Below are 22,244 nucleotides of genomic sequence, written 5' to 3'. Positions count from 1 at the left end.
TAGAGTACCATAGGCTAAGGACAAAACCAGGTAGGACTGTTGCTATTCAGGGCCCTGCTTATTGGCTTCCTAAAGGATTCTGGCTGGCTGCAATAGAGAAATGGGATTCTGGCTTTGATGAACCTTTGATATTATTATTATTATTTATTATTTATTCAATTTATATACCGCCCATCCCAGGGGCTCTGGGCGGTGAACAGTTAAAATTGATAAAAACAAAAACTAAAATCAATATACAAATAATAAAACAAATTAACAAAGTGCAGTGGTGGGGAGAACCTTCCCCACCCCAAAGGTGGGAGGCCGACATGGCACCGCCCCCTTCAATCACCAAACGCCTGGCGGAACAGCTCTGTCTTACAGGCCCGGCGGAACGATAATATGTCCCGCTGGGCCCGGGTTTCCATTGACAGAGCGTTCCACCAGGCTGGGGCCAGGACTGAAAAAGCCCTGGCCCTGGTTGAAGCGAGGCGGGCTTCCTTAGGGCCGGGGACCACAAGTAAATATTTATTCGCTGATCGGAGCGATCTCCGGGGAACGTACAGGGAGAGGCGGTCCCGAAGATATGCCGGTCCCAACCCACTCAGGGCTTTAAAGGTAAGAACCAACACTTTGAACCTGATTCGGAATTCAACTGGAAGCCAGTGCAGCTGGCGCAGGACAGGTGTGATGTGTGACTGGTAAGGTATACCAGTCAGGACCCGTGCCGCCGCATTCTGGACCAGTTGTAGTTTCCGGATCAGGCCCAGGGGTAGCCCAGCGTAGAGTGAGTTACAGTAATCTAGCCTGGAGGTGACCGTTGCATGGATCACTGTAGCCAGGTCCTGGGGCGTCAGGTAGGGGGCAAGTTGCCTGATCTGACGAAGATGGAAAAATGCAGACTTGACAACCGCCGTGACCTGGGCCTCCATCGATAGGGAGGCATCCAGGAACACACCCAGACTCTTTACCACTGGCAAAGTTGCCAGTGGTGTTCCATCCAGGGCAGGGAGCTGGATCCCAACATCTGGCAGCCCCCGTCCCAGCTGCAGGACCTCCGTCTTCACTGGGTTCAATTTCAGCCTGCTCTGTTTCAACCATGCCGTCACAGCCTCCAAAGCTCTGGCCAGATTGTCTGGGGCCGTGTCTGGCCGGCCGTCCATCAACAGAAAAAGTTGGGTGTCATCCGCGTATTGATGACAACCCAGCCCAAACCTCCGCACCAACTGGGCGAGGGGGCGCATATAGATGTTAAATAACATTGGGGAGAGTATCGCCCCTTGGGGAACCCCGCACACCAAAGGGTGACGGGCCGATAGATCTCCCCCGAGCGCCACCCTCTGTCCCCGACCCTGGAGAAAGGAGACCAGCCACTGTAAGACTGTCCCCCTAATCCCCACGTCGGCAAGGCGGCTGGCCAACAAATCATAGTCAACCGTGTCAAACGCTGCTGTGAGATCAAGTAACACAAGCAGCGCTGACCCGCCTCGATCCAGATGCCTGCGAAGGTCGTCTGTGAGGGCAACCAAGGCTGTCTCCGTCCCATGGCCAGGACGGAAGCCAGACTGGAATGGGTCCAGGACTAGAGCATCATTCAGGAATTCCTGCAGTTGTACCACCACCGCCCGCTCAATATGATCTCTCAATATGATCTCTCAGAGCTCTTATGTTCTTATGCAAGGATTTAAAATGCTTTTGTGGTTTAATCATCTACCTTTTAACTGGTGCTCTCTCCATTTCCCCTTTCCCATGATGGGGATGGTTCTGTACCGAAGCAGTATAAGTAAAAGGTTATAAGGGTGCATGACCGTGGTACAGCCTCAACAGTGGCACTAATCTGGGTATGAAAGATCACACAATATATTGGCAGTTATTAAAGCAGTGTTGGGTTATGTAAGGTCTTATTTTCACTATTGGAATAATTATGCATGTTTTCAGAGGCAGTGGACGGGGAAAACTGGATTGTTGTTGGCTTGCTCAGAGGCTTAGTTAGAACAGCAGACAAGATGGAAAGGCGCAGCTTCTGCAAAAGTTGTTCTTGTCTACAGTCGTTCTTAATTTTTCCATATGATTGTTCCAGGAAGGGAAGGGCATGCAGCATTTGGAACCTTCAACCCGTATGTGGCAGTGACTCACGGCTCTGGATCCTGGGGCTCCTGTATGGGGTACAGAGATCATAGGGGCGCAGAGCCTAGCAACAGGACTGTTCCTTTCTAGAACTAACAGCGGGAAACCATGGGGCTCTGGCATGCCATCCCCTCTCCAGGCAATGAGGCCAGCCTCCCTCCCTTGAGCCCCAGTGTCCCTTTAAGACCTGGGAACGGAGCCACCTCCTAATGGACGACATTCCCTAAAAGCTTCTGTAGCTCTCATAATGCAGAGCATGCTTTGAGCATTGGAAGGTCTTCGCATCTCCGGAGTCATCATTAATTTAGCGGACAACTAGGGTCCGCTGTGCTTCTGTTTGCTTTTCACATTAAAAAACGTACTGTGTAAACTTCCGCCTGAGCGGCGTTGCTTTGCTTGGATTATGGGGTAGCATGGAGGGTGGGAAGCCACTGCAGAGGGGGACTCTCTAAGACAAAGAGGGGACACCATGGAAGATTTCTGATCCATCACATGCAATCAGAGGGAAAGGGGGTGGGGTACGATGGCACTATCCAAACAGGCACATAAAGAGGTGGCCTATTGTGGGAGTGGGCTTGAGAAGGTAAGGGTGATTTTGGTTTTGCTGAGCTGGAGGGGGCTTTAAGGGGGGCAACTCTCATAGAATCATAGGGTTGTAAGGAACCTCCAAGGTCATCTAGTCCAACCCCCTGCACAATGCAGGAAATTCACAACTACCTCCCCTGCCCCACACCCCCCAGTGACCCCTGCTCCATGCCCAGAAGATGGCAAAACACCATCAGGATCCCTAGCCAAACTGGCCTGGGGAAAATTGCTACCTGACCCCAAGGTGGCGATCAGCATTTCCCTGGGCATGTAAGAAGGAGCCACGAGAACTAAGCACATAGCTGAGACCTGAGCACACCACTGAGCTTTATAGGAAGTACCAAGAGGGTGAAGATTTTATGTTGTCTCATGTTGCTGGAGAGATTCTTACCCCTCCCTCTCTTTTCCATCATGATAGTTTCCAGTGAGTAGCCATATTAGTCTGCATGGAAAGAGCAAGTTGTGAGTCCAGTAGCACCTTAAGGACCAACAACATTTCCAGGGTGTGAGCTTTCGAGAATCAAAGCTCCCTTTGTCAGATCCTCTAGGAATCTTGTTGGTCTTTAGGGTGCTACTGGACTTGCATCTTGCTTTTCTATCAAATGACCGTCATGGCAATTTACAAATTCCACAAAAATGGCATTTTAGCAATAGAGGCTGTACATGCGCGACTACAGACGTTGGTATATGGGAAGTTGTCAACCTCCCCCTGTCGTTGATGCTATGGCTCCTGCTCAGCCCGTGGTGGTCACAGGGCTACCCTTTTATACTCAGTGCTCTGTTTCTATGGGGGCCACTATTGAAAAGAGGACTGGATGGCTCTGTGGTCTGATCCAGCTAGAGTGCTCTGTTGTGCAGACATGTGCAGATTCTCTGCTGCCCTCTACAGCTCAGTGGAGGTAGAATTTTTCATTCTGAGATAGTTTGGGTCTGCAGGCAAAGAACAAGACCTGAGTCCAACTGCACCTTAATGACCAGCTAGATTTCCACAATAATGATGGGAGCTTTGATTCTCGAAAGTTCATACCTTGGAAATGCTGCTTTTGGAGCCAATCTTGCTCTTCGTTCTGAGAATATCAGTTTACTTTTAAACCCAAGTTAGTTTCTGGTCCTTTCACTTGGGCCCATTGGCTTGCAACTTGTACAGGCAGTGCCTGCCGAAGCTTCAGGAGTGATTGGCAGAGCTAATTAAGACTCACAGCAATCAGGAGGCAAAACTTCAGTTTCTCGAGTACTAATTTGTCCCTCCTACGGCTGGATAGAAATGAGTGCCTAATTTTTAATTATCTTAGTTGTGTAGCCTTTGATGGTTTTGATAGCAAATATTTATGACTTTGGCACTACAGGGAGAGAAAGAGGCAGACAATGTTGTGTAATGGTTAGGATGCCTTATTAGGACTAGGGACTAGATCCAGGTTTAAATCCATATTCAGTCATGAAACTAGTGGGTGGGTGACTTTGGGCCACTCGCTGTCCCTTTCTCTCTGTCTCTCTTGCTCTGCCAAACCTACCTTATAGATCAAGATGGGTAGCTGTGTTAATCTGTCTGTAGCAGTAGAAAAAAGAGTCCAGGAGCACCTATAAAACTAGCAAAATTTGTGGTCAGGTACGAGCTTTTGTGAGTCACAGCTCACTTCTTTCGATACGCCTGGATGGCTCCTGGACTCTTGCTCTTATCTACCTTATAAAGTTGTTGTGAAAGTATAATGGGGGGGGGCAATCTGTAAGCCACCTCCCTGAGCTCTTTGGAGAAAGGGCAGAATAAGACCCATATTGTTTTTATTGGTTTCCCCCTTTTTTAAAAGCCACAGATGTATGACACCAATCTATTTTGTGCCTTCCTTTATGTAACCAAATCACAGTCGTGCTCCTTCCTTCTGTCACAGTGTCACAATGAGGGGTAGGGGTGGGAAGAGGACGGGCATGAAAAGAGCAGGTAGTGAGGAAGAAGGACGCTAGGCGGATGCTGTCGGGTTCTGGAAGCTCCCTTGGAAGAGCAGACCTGTATGGACAGGGCTGCTTGTAACAGGCAACAATAAACTCAGGATTCTCTCCTTGACAGCAGGCAGCCTGCTGGTCTACGGGGGCCCTCGGTCTGATTCATCAGGGCTAAGGGGGTGTTCAGAACTGTACAGATGGAGATCCCTTGACAAACACACCAGTGGGTCGTAGGGAGATGATCAGTAAAAACAGACTGCTTAATTTTGACAGGAGGGCCTGGGCTCGCATCCTCCTATCCCCACAAAGCTTTCTGGCTGACCTTGGACCAGTGGCTCTTTCTCTGTTTAATTTATCTCACAGAGGCATTGTGAGGATGCATTGGAGAGGGGGGAGTTCTAGGGGCATAACCCAAAGCACCACAGTGGAAGGGCGAGATTAAAAATGTGATCGATGGAGCAGAATTTTGCACCATGAAAGGCCGGGTCTGTGCAAATCATCTGAACCGCTCGTTGGCACCGTTTCGATTACCTCGCGTGATTTATTCTGCCATTTTTACTGTTTTGCATAATTTATTCTGAATTTGCTAGTCTTAAATGGATATTGGAGCTATGCTGGGCATTGGAGTGCACCTCTCCCCAACCTGAAAAACTTACTCAGCCACCCCTCCAGAGTTCGACAGATGTTGCCCGCAGTGTTTCAAGCTTGGTTTTTGCCGTCATAACAGCCATAAACTTATTTATTTTCTTTATAAAATACTGAGATTCCCAGTAAGCCGAATAAACAGCCCTACTTCTATAACCCTGCCTTCCTGAGCTACTCCACCCCTCGTTTCACTAACACCACGTGCAAAGATACAAAAGCGCCTTCCACTGACGCAGACTGTGTGTTTGTGTTGCTTTCTTCTGTTATTCCATTTTGTCCAGCAGTGGCTCTCCAAGCACCGAGGCAGGAGCTCTCCTAGCACAGGTCCCTAAGATTCTTCTTTGACTGGAAGAGCAGTCAAACGGACTGGGACCAGCATACCTAGGGGCTGCCTCTCCCCATATGTATCCCGGAGAGCATTAAGATCAGCAGATAAGAACTTAGTGGTAGTCCCTGGCCCCAGGGAGACCCTGCTGGCCTCGACCAGGGACAAGGCCTTCTCAGTTCTGGCCCCAATCTGGTGGAACTCTCTGTCGGAGGACATATGGGCCCGCCAAGATCTTATATCTTTTCGGCAGGCATATAAGACAGAGATGTTCCGCCAGGCATATGGTTGAGGCCAGTCTTTCTTTGTTTTAGGAGCCTCTGCCTTTGTCTCCCACCAGGGGGGCTATGAAATCACCTGCCCCCCTACAAGCGCAGTCACTGGAGCATTATTAACTGTGCCCCCCTCCCTCTGTTTACATTATGATTGGGGAAACTGGAATGGGCCACCATCTGAGATTGTTGTCCTCTTATGTATTGTGGTCTCTGGATTTTTAAAAATGTATTTAAATGTTTTAATGTGTACTAAGCATTTTATTGTACCCCTCCCTGATCCTATTCACGGGGAGGGAGAGCTAAAAATTGAATGAATGAATGCATAAATAAATAAGATTTGAGTCCAGTAGCATTAAGGGCCAACGAGATTTTCAGGGCATAAGCTTTTGAGAGTCTGGCGAGAGACAACTCTCAGCCTAACCTCCTCCACAGGGCTGGTGACAGGATAAAATGGATAGATTAGGTGGGTGGTCTACAGTCGAACAGTAGGATTTGAGTCCAGCGGCACCTTAGAAACCAAACAAGATTGTCAGAGTGTAAGCTTTGGAGAGTCAGAACTCACTTCTTCAGACACAAGTAGGAATGGTGATCCCTGCGCCTTTATATCCCAGCCAAAAGACTCAGGGATCTCCATTCCTAATCACGTCTGAAGAAGAGAGCTCTGACTCTTGAAAGCTTACACTGAAAATCTTGTTGGTCTCTAAGGTGCCACTGGACTCAAATTCAGGATAAAATGGAGTAGGGGAGAACGATGTAAGCCTCTTTGGATTCCTATTGGAGAGAGTGGAGGGTTATAAATGAAGTGAATAAATGAATATAGTGGTTCTGGCTGAGTGACGGCCTCTGGGCTCCCTCCCTACCACTTATTCTTGCAACATGGCTCGTTCAGTCTGGTGGGAACCTGTCAGCACGTCTGTTTTCCTGGTTCTTTGCTACACAGTGGCTCACGTTAGTTTTGGGTGAGCTCTTTCTGCGTCCTGCCAGATGTCTCTTTCTTTCCTTGTTATCCCACAGCCCTGATGCATGGTCAAGCTGTTTTTTTTGCTCTTTTCCACGCTGGAATGGTGAGCAATTTGCTGCCAATTGCCTTTTCTCTCCACCCCAGCTTTTTCTAATCTGCTGCTCCATATTTTTACACCGAGCCAAGAGTGCTGGGGAAAATTGACTTGGCTTTTTATTGTCGCCCCAAAGATGAAAAACGGGACTGAGGCTTGACAGGCAGGCAGGCGCCGTTCATCGACCCAGTCGAGCTGCTGCGTGTGAATCGCGGGGAGACGAACAAATCAGCATGCAGGAGGCATTTGCTCTTTTAATTTTCATAGGAGACAACATCTGCCCCCCCTCCCACCCGCACGTAAAGCAATTGGAGGGCCTGTCCCCCTTCCAACTTCAAAGCGCACAGCTGTTTTTTAAGTATTTTTGGCTACCAAGCCTTTGAAATACTGCATCCCACCCACCCGGGCCCTAAATTTTGCACCACGAAAACTCAATTGCTGAATCCAAATTAAATCCTGGACAGAATCAAGCATGTATTTGCTTATTTTCTACAGTACTACTGAATTGGCACATCGTGTTCAGAATTTCGGCTGGACTGAAGTTCCAGCGGGGTGAGAAAGGGGCAGGTTCAAGGTTGAGCACCTGTTTTGCACCTCTGAAGTCCCATGTTAGTCGCTGACATCTCCAGTACCAGTGCTGGGAAGGAACCCAGTCTGTGGCCTCAAAGAGTGGCAGCTACATTGTGCAATGGTTCATAAGCGTGGATTGGATTCCCAGGTAAAAAGACAGCCAACCTGGAATCTCGAGCAGCAGAATGGTGATGGGCCAAATCAGCCCCCCGCTCACACCATTGGAATAAGTCTCCACTGCCACAAGAGTGAGGGGGTGGGGGGGATTTCCACCTGACATCCCTTCTTCCTATAGCCCTCTGTGCCACGTGGCATTTTGTTCAGAAGGATACCTTTACCATTAGCAGAGGTTTTTCAGGCATGCAGGGAATTTCTAGGGGAAGAGGAAGAGGACCCTTTTATGTAAACTTTGCCTTTTCATCCATAGTAGGAAGGCTAATCTACTATTGTATTTCTTTCCATTTATGTCCCACCTTTCTCCCATCCTGCACTTCAAGGTGGCACGGATGCAGTTCCCAGGAAGTCTTCTTCCAGGAACTGACCAGGTCCATCCCTGCTTAGCTTCAAGAAGGTTTCTGTATCATGTGCTTTCAGACCATAGCATGCAATGGTCTAAAATGTTAGCCGGGAAGGGTAGTTTAAAAAGCCAGAGCTGGCTGCAGGGCAAAGGCTTTGCTATACACTGGAGCTGTGTAAAGGGGCTGTGAAATGCCAGAAGGGAAACTTCATCCCACTATAACCTCTCCAGGTCCAAGCCCAGCTCTGGAAGGCAGCTCCAGCCCATTTCCATTCCTCGCTGCCCTCTGGTTGGGATCCCATACAGTTTTAGACTGGAGATATGAAATTGACAGAGCCTTCCCGGAAGCGAAGATGAAATTAACAAACCCTCTGAGGAGCGATCTCCGCTGGCTCTGTCTTTTAAAACTATGCTTCCCTGCCAACATTGCATCTCCCTACACTTGACAAACACATGCCAAGGCATCTCGTGTAGAGAGAGTCTATGTTGCACTGGCTCTCAGCATTGCTGGTTTCAGCTTCATAGAGACTAGAGGGTAGTTTTGCCTGTTACTGCATACAGCAGAAGCCAGATAGGCTTTGTATTCCCAGATTTCCTTATACATGGAACACATCCCGGAGGAGGGTAGTCAGCTACTGAGGTATGAGATTGCATGGGGTGGCCTTGTCTGAACCGTTTCCCTGCTCCCTCACTACCTGCCCAAACCTCTCACATTAGAACAGTGAAAAGCTCCCCATCTTCTTTCATCAGAGAGGATAAGCATTTTTAATCCTAATATGCCACAGAGCCCCATTAAAGAGCATTTGTAAGCAAAACCTGGGTCTTGCCCCATTTGTGCAACTGATTTATTGGCTTCATTAGTAGGAAGGGAACGGTGGAAGTTGGGGGCGTGATTTATTCTGGCTGCCGGTGATGCCTCTCACTGGCCTCCCAGTTTCTTCTGGTAGCAAATTCTTCCTTCTGTTTAAATAAGCAAAGCAGAGAGATCCACGGACGTGTTTCCGTCTCCGTGTGACTCCCAGAGAACCATAATTCTTCCCTGATCCTTATGCAATTCTTGGGCTGAATCTTAATCAGAACGTCGAGGTGACTCAAAATTCAGTTCCCTGAACCTGCCAAGGACTTTGGAAGGGGAGGAGTGTTCAGAGCTGATTCCATTTTGTCAGCCAGTAGCGTGAGCAGAGTATTATTTGTGTTTTATACGTTAAGGCCAATTAGGTACCGGGGGAGATATAAGTTACTCTTATGAACGCTAATGGTGTGCTTTCTACTTTATTGGTAAGCTAGTCTGATGTAGGGCTGTGGGTTTTAAACTGGCTAAGCCTCAGGGAGGGGCATGTGGGGGTGACAAAAAGATCTTTCAGGATACCCTTGCCAGATCAGATCCTAGCAGCCATCAGTCAGTACTGCGGGGAGCCAGGAACCAGTAGGGCTTGATGTTGGCTGTAGTACCTTGGACAGCTCCATGACTGACATGTTGCTCCAATAAACGTCAGCAGCAGGGCTAAACTAGACAGAAGGCTGGGAGATCCATGAACGTATATCTCAGGTTTTGGATTGGACGGGTTTTCCCAACATCCAGTGCACTCTGGGCATTGATATCCACCATGGTGGAGCAAATTACAGTTTAAGGGGTGTTCTCTGAGGTCAGGAAAATGTCACAGTGGAAGAGGACTAAAAACCTCTTCCCTATGCTGCATCCCATGGCAAATTGCCACCTTCCCCCAGTGGATGCTTTTTATCAATTAAAAACACTCAGAATACCTACTCACAGATCTTCCAGCATCTTGTCTATTTTGCCCCCTACCTCCCAAGACTGAGTCCTTATATGCAGGGCCAGGGCTCCTGCTCCCCAGGATATGGAATGTCTCCTTGAAGGACCCTCACAGTACATGCGCCTTTGCTCACCTGCCGCACTCGACAGCCTCTCAGTAGCTCCATCAGCATCTTTCTTCAGCAGGACAGAGTGGCTGTGACCTGTAGGGCTGGATGATCTGGTTGTCCCTCATGGGGGTGTGGCTGCTAGCTGTGGGATTTTGCTGTTTTCCTTCCCCCTAGATTGATTCACTGGTATGCCTGGGCTGTGTCAGTCCTTTACAGCAGCCTGCTTCTCATACTTAGGTCTGTATTCAGACCCAGATGTGGGATGCCCCCCTCTTTGGAGACTATCTCTGCTCTCTGAGTGGGCCAACAGCACTGCCAGAGACCACCAAGGTGACCTGGAAGCTTATAGATTGCTCATTGAGAAGACCAATAATGGCAGGCAAGCTTCCCTGAAAGAAGCTTAGACAGACTGTGGAGAAATGTCCTCTCCATAGAAGTCACCGCAATAATTCAACCATTGGGACTGCACTGCGTCTATGAGTTGGAACCCAGCTGCAAACTCATAGCTAGCAGAAAGGGGAGGCTGGAGGATGAGGCCTCAAGCCCCAAGCACGGAGTACTTCAGTGCTTATAGATGCAAATGGCACCAGCCAAAGTAAGAATGAAAGGTTTACCATCTCCCATTGACAACAATGTCACACCCAAAGGGACAGAGACTTGGACAGTCAGGAGGCTAAGTATTAATTTCTTCCTCTTAATGCAAGAAGACCAAGACTGACCCTGGGCTGGGGGGAGATTACAAAATCTCAAGACACAAGAAGGAAGCTCTCTTCTCCTTGTTCATCTTCCTTGGAAGGGCTCAAGCCATGAAAGTCTAAACCTTTACCTAGGGACTCCCATCTTGATCACATGTCATTGGACAGTAATTCAAGCTGCAGCTTGAAGAGTTACTATTCTATCCTAATTGCACGTTGTGTAAGATAAGTATAGGCTTGACGGTGTAGAGGATTGCGTATTTTCACCTTTTTTTTTGTATCCTTGCTCAGCCTGATCTTTAAACAGACTGTGTATTCTTTTTATTTTTATTACATTTTGAAATATTTTGAATGCTTGGAGTCTGAACTCTGTAAGCACACCATGCCGGTCTTGCTATCAAAAGAACAGTAGAGAGGAGGGACAATAGGTAAGCTCACCACCCCTTGAGAGCAAGAGCTCGTAAATGCAGAGGTGCAGTGGAGCCTCCCTGTGCTATCTAGTACAAGTGAAGCAGGAGATGCATCAGCTAAGTGGAGCCTCTAAATGGCCACACAGAGTGCTAGATGTGCAAATCCATCCAGCAGGGGATACTGTCAGATTTGCTGGTGGAAGCAGTTACTACCCAAAGAGAAATTTGTTCTCTCCCCTTCACCCTCCGGGAGTAAGGAAAGGGGCAGCTGCAGGGTCTTTCTAACCTCCTGGGTCCTGAGGGGATGGGGCTTGTGACTCTGTTCCTTGTGTAATTAGGCATGGGTTCAAATGGGTTTGACAGATGATCACTTCACCTCCAAGATGACCCCGGGACAGCTGTTTCCTGATGTAACATTCCACAAAGGGTTGTCCAGATGCTCTGCCCAGAACTCTTTAAATTGAGTGAGCTTGGGCTAATTATACACAGAGCCTGATCTACCTTATAGGGTTGTCGCAAAGGTTAAAAGGGTAGGGGTAACCTTATAATATTCTATCCTGTACATCTGCTGTACATCACCCTCCGTTCCATGGGGAGAATACTTGGGGAGAAATAACTTCATCATGTGATCTTGGAAAAAATGCACAGCTGTTCCTAGCTGTTGCCCCCCCACCATTGACTGGTATTCAGAGCTACACTGCCTCTGAGCAGTCCATTCCACACACACACCCGCCCCCCCAGTGCATAATTTTATGAATCTCCTTGGGGCTTTTTTTTGTTCAGGAAGATAGCTGGCTGGACACTTTCACCTGGTGAGCCACATTTGCAATGACCCTCGGCCCAAAGGCCCCCATTTACTTCCATTTCTAGCATGGAGTCTGCAAGGAGACTCATAAGTTATTCATTCCCCCAGTGGTGGCTGTTTCAAGGTGGGAACTAGCAAATATTTACAAGCCCCATCTGGCAAGGGCCCTCCCTGAAACATGGGGGCTGGTGCCACATCGGGGAATGGTACTCTGAAAAGCCACAGGTGGCATGTAGCTCCCAGTATCACTGCTTTAAGCCTTTCCTTTTAGGAAGGTAGCCCACCCCCGTAACCATTTTGGTTTCCTTTTTCTACCTGCTTTCCATCTGTGCAATATCCAACAACGATAGTTCTTGACATGGGAGGTTCACATGACTTAATGTTCCTCCGTGCAAAGTAATCCCTTCCACATTGAAAACGAGGTGTTAGGAGGACATTTCCTAGCCTTGCCTTCACTGTGGCCTGTTAGCTTTCTATGTGCAGAGGATTTTTTTAAATGCAAGATCACCTGCTGTCTGAAGTGGTATAGTCCACACACAGATTGAACCCTCTCCTTACAATGACTCAGCCAGAGTCAGGTCAAAATACCCCCTGAGTGGAAACCCGCTGCTTATCAAGACATTAGCAGATAGAGCCAATGTCCCAGGCGTTCCAATGTCCCAGGAGCTGCAGTTTCAGTACCATGGACAGATCTCAATCTTTTGCTAATGACCCTGTATCATAAGGCACTATTTCTCAGACCTTCTGAACTCTCTCTCACACACACACACATGTGCACGCACGCACGCACGCATGCGCACACACACACACACACACTCAGAGCCCATTTCTGCATTTATTCAGCTTGCTGTCTCCAACTCCATTCAGGACTAACCGTCTGTTCCATAGGAAAGCATGCAGAAATCCTTTCATGCAATCGTAAACTACTGCTACATGCATGGAAAGCTCTGAAGACTATGAAGCTGAGGATATCTGGGCTTTAGAGGGATTTGATGTCATTACTGCAACACGAACAGCAACCATAATAATTTATTGCTGTTGTTTACTCCAATAAGTGTATCCCGTCATTCTTCTAAGGAATCCAGAGCAGCAGGGATTGCCCCGTTTTATCCTCACGGTATCACTTTGAGATAGGTTAGACATTGGGGCCGAGTGAGAATTTGAATCCTGGTCCACTACAGGATTATATCCACGCAGGAGGTCGGATCTGTGTCCAAGAGTGGACTTCAAGATTTTCCAATCTTCGGGATCACTTTTAGCACCAGTCAGCAATGTGGGTTCCTCTTTTTGAATATGTAACCCATGGAGGTGGAAAGCACCATCAAGTTGCAGCCAACTTCTGGTGATCTCATCGGATTATTAAGGGAAGAGACGTTCAGAGATGGTTTGCCATTTTTTTCTCTTTCCAGTGTGACCATATGGAAAGGAGAGCCAAGATCCAGTGGTACAAGAGAAGGAATTTTGACAAGTGTAGGTTGTTATGTAGGGATAAGAGAAGTGGAAGTTTCGTCTCCTGCACAGTTGTTAAAGATACTGAAACCTTGCTACCTCACTTCTGCATCGGTCACTGCTTGCCCCATCCCCTCACCTCCTGCTACAGATCTGCCCCCTGCCATGAGCTTCCAAACATGAGACTTTGCTTTTAAAATAGTAAAGCATCCAGTAGCACCTATAAGACAAACCAACTTTACGATGAAGAGAGCTGTGGTTCTCGAAAGCTTATGTCACAATAAAGTTGGTTAGTCTTAAAATTGCTACTGGACTCTTCACTATTTTGCTGCTACAGACTAAGACGGCTAACTCCTCTGGATCTATGCTTTTAAAATGGCGCTAAATTTCTTCAGGACTAGCAATCTGTTTTTTAAACAAAACAAAAATGCAAGGCTCTTAAAACATCCAGAACTTGCGTATTGCATGAGCACAGGCAAGGAGGAAGCCAGTGTCCTGGTTTGTGTGTGAGTGAGAGGGTCTGATCTTTAAAAGCCCAGTGATTTTACACAATCTGGCAAGTTGCAGGGCTGCGCCGCATGCCTCCAAAGGGGCCTTGTCTCTTCAGTTTACCAAAGCGAAGCAGGACTTTTATGAAAGGCAGAGCTCTCCTCCTCTTGAAGTGTCTGTTTGTAAGTCTACAAGTGAGTTGTGCTCCCTCTGCCCCTGCTCTTCTGCTACGACTGGCGCTGCATCTGACCATTGTTCTCCTCCAGGGCCTCTTCCAGAAACTACTTGGCCGCTTGTACTCCCAGGAGGGGGCAGCATCAGAGAGGACAGAAATGAAACAGACTAGAAATACCAATTGAAACTGACCACAGCAGTGCAGCTGCCCAGGGTTGAGCAAAGGGGAGTGGGTGAGAGAGCCAGCAAATAGTGACAAGAGAAGGAAATAAATACGATGTGTGATGGGGGGGGGGTGGTGAAAAAATCATTTGGGTGTTCTGCCTTCTATTCTGGAAATATTGGGCTCTTCAGATGCTGTGGGAATTTTTGGAGTAGGGTCTGTAAAAGGGATAAAAGGATTGGTCACAGGGTTTTGGCTGACCAGTGGTCCATCTGGTGCTCTGAAGGGGATTCTGAGACAGAGATTCTTCCCCAGCTCTGCTGCTTGAGGTGTCAAAGATTTAAGACCCAATACATGAAGCTGCCTTAGGAGCAGGGCTCATTTTGAGGGGGAACACACAGGAACGCAGTTCCGGCAGTTCCCCAAAGAGGTCACATGTCAGGTGGCCACGTCCACCTGACCCTCGGCCATTTTGGGCCCGTTTCAGCCTGGATTGGGGCCGAAATGGCCCAGATCAGGCCTCTGACAGGTGGTGGATCACTCTCCCACTTAGCGGCGGCCCAATCCTGACCATTTTGGGCCCCTTTTTGGCCATTTTCAGCCCCTTTTTGCCATTTTGGTGCCAATTTCAGCCCTGAATGGCCAGGATTGGGTCCAAAACAGCCAGGATAGGTGATGTCAGGGGGTGTGCCACATGCAAATCAGTTATGCTAATGACACACTTCCGGTGATGGCAAGGACGTAGCATATGCTAATGAGTTATGCTAATGAGTTCCTCCAGCTCTTTTTCTACGAAATGACCCCTGCTTAGGAGCGAGTCAGGCCTTTGCCCCGCTTGGTTGAATGTTGTCCACTCTGACTGGCAGTGGCTCACCTAGATCTCAAGCAGAGGAAGGTCTTTCCAGCCACTGCCTTCCTGAGCTACCAGAGACTGAACCGCAGTGGCTACTAGTCATGATGAGTAAAGGGAACCTCCACATTCAGAAGTAGTAAACCTCTGAATACCAGTGCCAGGAGGTAACATCAGGATCTCTATGCCCTGTTGTTGGCTCTCCATAGTAACTGGTTGGCCACTGTATGAGACAGAATGCTGGAGTAGATGGACAACTGGTCTCTTCTTATTTCTTCTATCCTTCTATCCTTCATTCAAAACGCAATCGTTGGGCACCTCAAAGCACATAATCTCCCCACCGAAGCATTGTCCGTGGCATTCTGTGAAAATCTTTCACCTCCTGGTTTTCTTCTTCCTCCTCCCAGGTATTTCGGAGCGGCGAGGGCATGGGGATCCGACTGGACAGCGCCTCGGCCTTTCAGGGAGCGGTCATCTCCCCGCACTATGACTCCCTGCTGGTGAAAGTCATTGCGCATGGCAAAGACCACACCACGGCAGCTTCTAAGATGAGCCGGGCTTTGGCAGAGTTCCGGATCCGTGGTGTCAAGGTAGGAATCAGCTCACGGGCTCCCAGGCTTCTGTAGTTTTGGATTTGCATTTTCCACCGGGAGATGGCATACTTTGGTATTCCTTTTGCTTGAGGGAACGGGTCCGTTTGTGTTTTTTCCCTTCCTAATGTATTTGCTTATTTATTTATTCGTTCATTTATTTGAATTTCTAGCCTCTTCGACCCCAGAGGCTCCGAGCAGGTTATAATTTATTTATTTTAATATTTTTAATGGGATTTATACCCCGCCAGCATGGCTCACAAGGGGGCAGCTTATACCATTAGCTCAATAATAAAACACCATGCATTAAAACCAGAAGAATGTACGTGAAAACCTATCCCTGTAAAAGTCAGCAAAATACAGCCGCACTGGCAAAATTCTCCCTTCCTCAAAGGAGCTGCAGGCAGTACTCCTGGAGGGGGCTGTCTTAGACCAAGTCAGACCAATCTCTCTCAGGCTCAGTATTATCTACTCCACCCTGACTTGGATGGCCCAGGCTAGCTGGTCTGGTCAAATCTCGGAAGCTAAGTAGGGTCAGTACTTGGGTGGGAAACCTCCAGGAAGTCAAGGGTCTCTAGGCAGAGGCAGGCGACAGCCAATTACCTTTGTTCATCTCTCGCCTTGAACCCCCACAAGATCACCATATGTCAGCTATGACTTGCTGGCACTTTATACACATTTTCTACTCCAGTGGTCTCTGGTGGAAACTTGTATCAGCTCAGCAAGGCCAATCAATGATAACTTGCAATCTTTATTTATTATTGATTGTGCTGCGTGTAATTCGAACAACAACAACATTTTATTTATATACGGCCCTTCAGGACAACTTATCACCCGCTCACAGTGGTTTACAAAGTATGTTGTTGTTATTCCCACAACAGACACCCTGGGAGGTGGGTGGGGCTGAGAGAGCTCCTAGAAGTTGTGACTGACCCAAGGTCACCCAGCTGGCTTCAAGTGGGGAATCAAACCCAGTTCTCCAGATTAGAGTCTCATGCTCTTAACCACTACACCAAACTGGCTCTCCTGGTTGGCCTCAGAGTTCTCCCTAGAGGGTTGCGAGCTCCCCCAGAGATGACCTTTCTTGCTGCTTTCTGGAAGGACCTGCTGCTATTGCACTTGCAGAGAGAGAAAGGACTTGTGCTAGGATGAGTAGCAGGAGACTGAAGCAAGATCACTTCGTGGTAGAGAAGGGCCCTTTTCACACTGCTTACCTGCTGCTGCAACGTCGCGAAATATCGTGCAAAAAACGCAGAAGATAGCATCTTCTCGTGAGAGTTTTGCACAATGTTGGAGATTTGATCCCTTGGCTTCTTCTATGGTATATCTTCTCCTGGTGCTTGGCTTATATTTCCTGTCCCTGGCTTGCTTGCTCACTCTGCTGCATTGGGCTGCTTTCACACATGATGGATAATTCACTTTCAGTGCAGTTGAATGCAGAAATCCAATTGCAAATGATTGCTAAACTGCACTGAAAATGCTTTGTCCAACATGTGTGAAAGCATTCCTAACCTCAACATTGGTAAAGTCATTCATAATTCTGGCTTTCTCTCTTCCTGTCATGTGACTGTGATTTCACACACTCGCAGCTCATTATATCCTGTGTTGCAGCCTTGGGGATTGAAGTCCAAGCTATAGCAGGGTTGAAGTCCATTGGCCTACTCAGACTGGCAACTGCTCTCCAAGCTCTTAAGGAGAGGTCTAGCAAAACAGATTCTCTGCCATTGGGCCGCAGCCCTTCCCCCTCTGTGCTTTCTGTGCTTTCTAAGCCCACCTTATCTGAGATAAGGGTTGTAGGCTCTCTAGACACCCCCTCTAGGAAATTGATTTTCTGATCTACTTCAAAATAGGGATGTTATCAAATTTCGCAAGCTTGCTGGTTGAGTTTGAAGATCCTGTTTCAGTTTTGCTTCTCCCCCGAGTGAACCAAACCGATGAATCCTTTTTCTGTTTCCCTGAGGCTGAGTTTTTTTGCATTTTCACATTATTTGAGCGTCCACAAAAAATCAAACATATCTATAAATAGCGAACATTGTACGTATAAATTGTGTAGAAAATGCACACAAAAAAAATGAAAAAACACCGTCAACTAAAATGGGCAGCCTGAAGCTTGCCCACGATGACAACTTTAGGAAAACAAAAGAAGCGATGAAGGGCTTATTGTTCCCTCCCAAGAGCATCTCTGGTAGGCTTTTTTTATTTTTAGTTTAATATATTTTATTAATACAAACTCATTGTATATAACAAACAGGTAACAGTAACTATACATTAACTGTATATAGACGCTTATAAAATCTCTGGTAGGCTTGATGCTGCTTCCTGAAGCAAGATTCCAAATTTGAGTTAAAATTACAGGAACAGAATCACAGTCCTGATCAGGGAATAAAATATCAGACATGTTTATCCTGAGACAAGGAACAACATTCCCAGTTTCCCCGGAGTCTGATTCCCATGTTGTTGCAGAAATCTGCCCTTCAGCTGGGAAGGGGATCGCCTGGCAGCTCTGCCCCATCAAGTCCCAGAATTTCGCCCTCTCCAGATCCTACCTTGTTTGCTCCCTGTCTCTTCTCCCCTTCCCCTCCAGCTCCTTTTTCTTCCATCTTCAACGGTACCTCTGTGAATGTGCAGAGCGCACCCTCCTCATCACCAAGTCACTAGCCCTGCAGCTAACCAACCCGCTTATGTCCGTAATCCTATTCAATCACAAGGCAAAGTATTTGTATCGTTCTTTTCGTACTCGGAACACTGCACGTACACTGCCTGAGGGTAATCTTTGCAACAGTCCTGTAAGGGAGGGTGGTATTGCGATCCCCATGTTGCAGATGGGATGCTGTGTCTTGACAAAGGCCCCCTAATTTGAACTGGGGAAGCAGCGGTACACCTCCTGGATCATATATCACCTTCTTAGCCACTGCGCTGCACCGGCTCGTTTAACAGACAGGTCACCAAAACAGATGCATACAGAAAGGAAAGCAACTTCTTCAAGGGGCACCCAGCTTAGGCAGGATTTGAACCCAGGCCTACCCTATCCAAGCTTAGCACAGTGTTCCACACAGGTTAAGCACTGCTTGGCACACACCACACAATCTGTCACCTCCAGACCAATTTGGTGCAGCGACAAGCTTGCAGAGACCTGATCCATCCATGCCGTCAGGAGGTTAGTTCTCTTGCAAGCAAGACCTGCCCCCGTGACCTGCTTTCTTCCACAGGACTGGAGAAGCCAGATGGTCACCTCCTTCCGGCTGGTATCGGATGGCATCAGCAGGGTTTGTTCTGTTATAACACCATATGGTGCCGTTGTGCCAGGGGAGGACCGCCCGCTTGCCATATGTTCATCTTTGCTGGGAGGAGCTGTTGCTGGCTGGCACAGGCAGGGCTGTCAGGGCATCTGCTTCCCCGGGCTGTGCCTTGTATCCTGGGAAACGTGTGGTATGTTTCCCTCCAGCCTGCAGGGAAGGAGAATCAGTATGGTCCTGATCCTGAGTTGCCATTGGCCAACAGCTCAGGATTTCTGGGGGAGATGATGACATAGCAAAGAAGCAAAAACATGTTTGCTTGATGGTCTCGTTTACTCCAAGATTGCGGGCAGTCTCTGGTAGGGAACCCTCAATGGGCCACCTTCTCCTGAAATAGATGGGGAGGGGGGGCGGGAATGTGTGTGCAAGCTGAGAATTTCCTCGTGCTGCCTCTGATCTTTCTACAAAATGGGTTTAGTGGTCTTTGGGGGGCAGCAGGCCCTTTGCCTGCCTTGGAGTCCCGGGGCAGGAAGAGAGAGGGACGATCTGTGCTGACCGACAAACAGGAGCCAGAGAGCAGTAAGAGCCCCACCCCTCCGCAGTAAAAAAGGTAAGCAGAAAACGAGGATATATAATTAAGTGTATCCCTACAGCTGACACTTTAATGGATTGCATTGCACAATATCAAATGCAGTGTAGCAGAACTGAAAGCCAACTGAAAATCATAATCACACACGTCATAAAAGTTATAAGGGCGACATCTGCACATTAATGAAATCTGCCAGGAAAATATGTCCATTGTAACAATACATTCCGCAAATGGTCTGACAACCTAACTGCTTTATACAGCATAACTCAGTGGGAGGCTGGTTCCACTCGCCCATTGCATGGCAACTTAATCCCAGGTCTTGGCCACGCTGCCTTCTGGATCAGGGCCTCTGGCAAAGTTCCTGATCACGCCACCCTCACTGTGCCACTTTCCTTACAGTCTAGCTAGCCCTCTCTTTTTCCCCACCTCCAAACGTGAAAATGAAACTGGACCCACTGCCAGGTGGCTGGGTTCTGGATGCCTGATTCACCGGGCAGTGGCTTCATGAAACTGCAGAAGTTTGGTGTGATGCTGGGGGTTGGGGAGCCAAGTTTCCAGCAGTTAGAGGCTGGGGTGGGGGACTTCTGCACCCACTTAGACTAGCTCAGGAAAAGGATAACCAGGAGGACAAAATGCAAGTTGGCGGGCAAACAGCTTAGAGAATGTTGCTTACGTACGGCCTTCCTAAAAGCATCTGGCTGAATGGAGCTTTTGGGTCTGATCCAGTAGAGCTTTTCTTAAGTTCTTATGTAAGACTAAAAATATAAACACGTCATAGAACTACAACGTTTAATAGTATTGTTATTGCCGCTTGCAAGGAATTGCAAGGGAATTTCTTCTGACCCAAACAGCTATTCACTTCTATTCTCCCCTACCCCATTTTCCTCTTTCCCTTTATTTTCTTTAGTGAATGCTTAATTTCACTCAACATGCCTCTGAAAGAACTAGAAGTATGCTCAGCCTCATCAGGCCACATTCAAAGGATTTCCCACCCCACTCCACCATTCTTGATCTGCAAAATTATATATGCAACTGAAGAACCGCCCCCCCCCCAATCTACAGAAAATGCTTCCTTTTCTGTGGGTGCCCTCAACTGGCTGTCATCTTCTTGCTTTATTTATATACTTTATGGATTAGTTGAAAACAATGTGATTAGAGTCCCCCACCCCAGCCTCTAACTGCTGGAAACTTGGCTCCCCAACCCCCAGCATCACACCAAACTTCTGCAGCTTCGTGAAGCCACTGCCCGGTGAATCTAACAAAGCAATAAAACAGGATAACAAAATTAGACAGAAGTACACTAATAGCATGCTAACCATGTGTGAGTAAAGTGCCCTCAAGCTCCAACTGAGCTATGGTGACCCCAGCAAGGAACTTTCAAGGCAAGTGAGAAGCAGAAGTGGTTTTCCATCACCTTCCTCTGCAGAGTCTTCCTCAGCCCCCCCCCCCTTCAAGTACCGACTCTGCTTAGCTTTTGAGTTCCTACAAGATCGGGCTACCATACCACCTTCCCTCCCATGCTAACAATAAAACAGTATAATATGTATGACAAAACTGCGTTACAAAGTTACAAAACTGGGTTACAAAAAAACCCAGTCCAGTGTATTATATTATATAGTGTATAATGCACACAACAAACAAAACAATGAAAACTCCTTAAAATTTCACAGGCACTAACTCTGATCCTGTTTCACGACATTTGTTATTTGGAGTGATTATTCTTATTGAACTGGATCCTTCTGGCCACCAGGTAGGAATTTTGTTCCCATGATGCAGATTGCAAGACTAGACCAACCCGGTATGGAGTCGCTTCTCTCATTCCAACCCAGGCAGTTCGAGTTGGTCGAGAAGATTTAAGCCCTGGAGTTCTTTTCCTGAATCCTTTCCTTTTTCCCTTCAGCTATTGCAGTGCCCTGGAGGAAAACTCACTTGAGACAAGCTTGGCTTTGCATCCTAATTTTAAAAAAAACAAATCTGTGAGGCAACTAAATTTGCCTGAGGCTTTGAAAGGCATGAAAATGTCACACAGTTCCTCCCACGCCGCCCCCCCCCCCCAATCGATCAAGGGCACCAGTCACTCCTTTCCATTGACAGGGCTGCTCTTTCCCTCCTTCGCCCAGCTGACTTGCTGTGCTGTTGCTTCTCTCCTCTGCTTGCAGACGCCCTGTCAGCTGCTCAGCTGCCAGCGGGCCAAGGAGAAAGGAGCCGATAAAGGCTTTCTGGCAGAAAGTAGCCAGGCTCCTCAGTTCCTGACAGAGAGCATTACAGGAAGCGGGGCGGGTTGGCACTGCTGAGCCGAGCTCTTCTTGCGTCAGCTGAAGGACTCCAGGCAGGAAAAGGCATTTGAGTTTCCTTCTCGCTGGGGCTGGAAAAAAGAGGACCAAGAGCCATCGTCTGATTTCTTTTCATGCGTCTTTTTCTTAGTGTCAGGCAGCCTCTCCTTGGCTTGATTCAGAGTCAGGTTGTTATTTATGATCTTTCTTGGGAAAAAAATCAGAGATTGGGAAGAAACTTGGCATGGAGTATTCTCTGCATTGTTCCATACTCAGTCGTCACTTTTGTATTTTCCACATGCGCCTTTAGAGCAGGTTGGTCTTCCATACAGGCACAGGTGCATGATCTTGTTTGACATTCAGGTGGTCACTGGGGTCTCTGTACCACTTTGGTCTGCAAAGGGAGGGGGTTCACGTGACCTCCATCCTACAAGTAAAAATACATCCTTGCATACGCCCAAACTAAGAACTCAGATGGAAGGCCCCTGACCTAACCTTTCTCCTGATGTCCTAGGGAGGTTCTTTTCAGGCTGGATCATTCAGTCTTGCAGCCCCTCCACCCTACCCTACAACCGGAAGCCCAGACAGAGATGAAAATGTAAGAACCCTGCTAGATCAGAC

At 47.8% G+C, this 22,244-nt stretch overlaps 1 protein-coding gene across 3 annotated transcripts in view; it reads left to right on the top strand.

Moving 5' to 3' along the window:
• The window catches only part of PC (pyruvate carboxylase), a 367,605-nt gene that overhangs the window by 240,592 nt on the left and 104,769 nt on the right, over nucleotides 1-22,244 (top strand). For all 3 annotated transcript variants that reach the window (XM_054992419.1, XM_054992429.1, XM_054992437.1), the window contains one exon: nucleotides 15,343-15,525. In XM_054992419.1, coding sequence (XP_054848394.1) covers nucleotides 15,343-15,525 — 183 coding nt within the window. The remainder of the gene's footprint in view (nucleotides 1-15,342; nucleotides 15,526-22,244) is intronic.

This window comes from Eublepharis macularius, chromosome 1 (genome assembly GCF_028583425.1).
Source record: "Eublepharis macularius isolate TG4126 chromosome 1, MPM_Emac_v1.0, whole genome shotgun sequence".
NCBI lineage: Eukaryota > Metazoa > Chordata > Lepidosauria > Squamata > Eublepharidae > Eublepharis > Eublepharis macularius.
The sequence above is the reverse complement of the archived record's forward strand: the minus strand, read 5'-3'. Positions and strand labels throughout refer to the sequence as shown.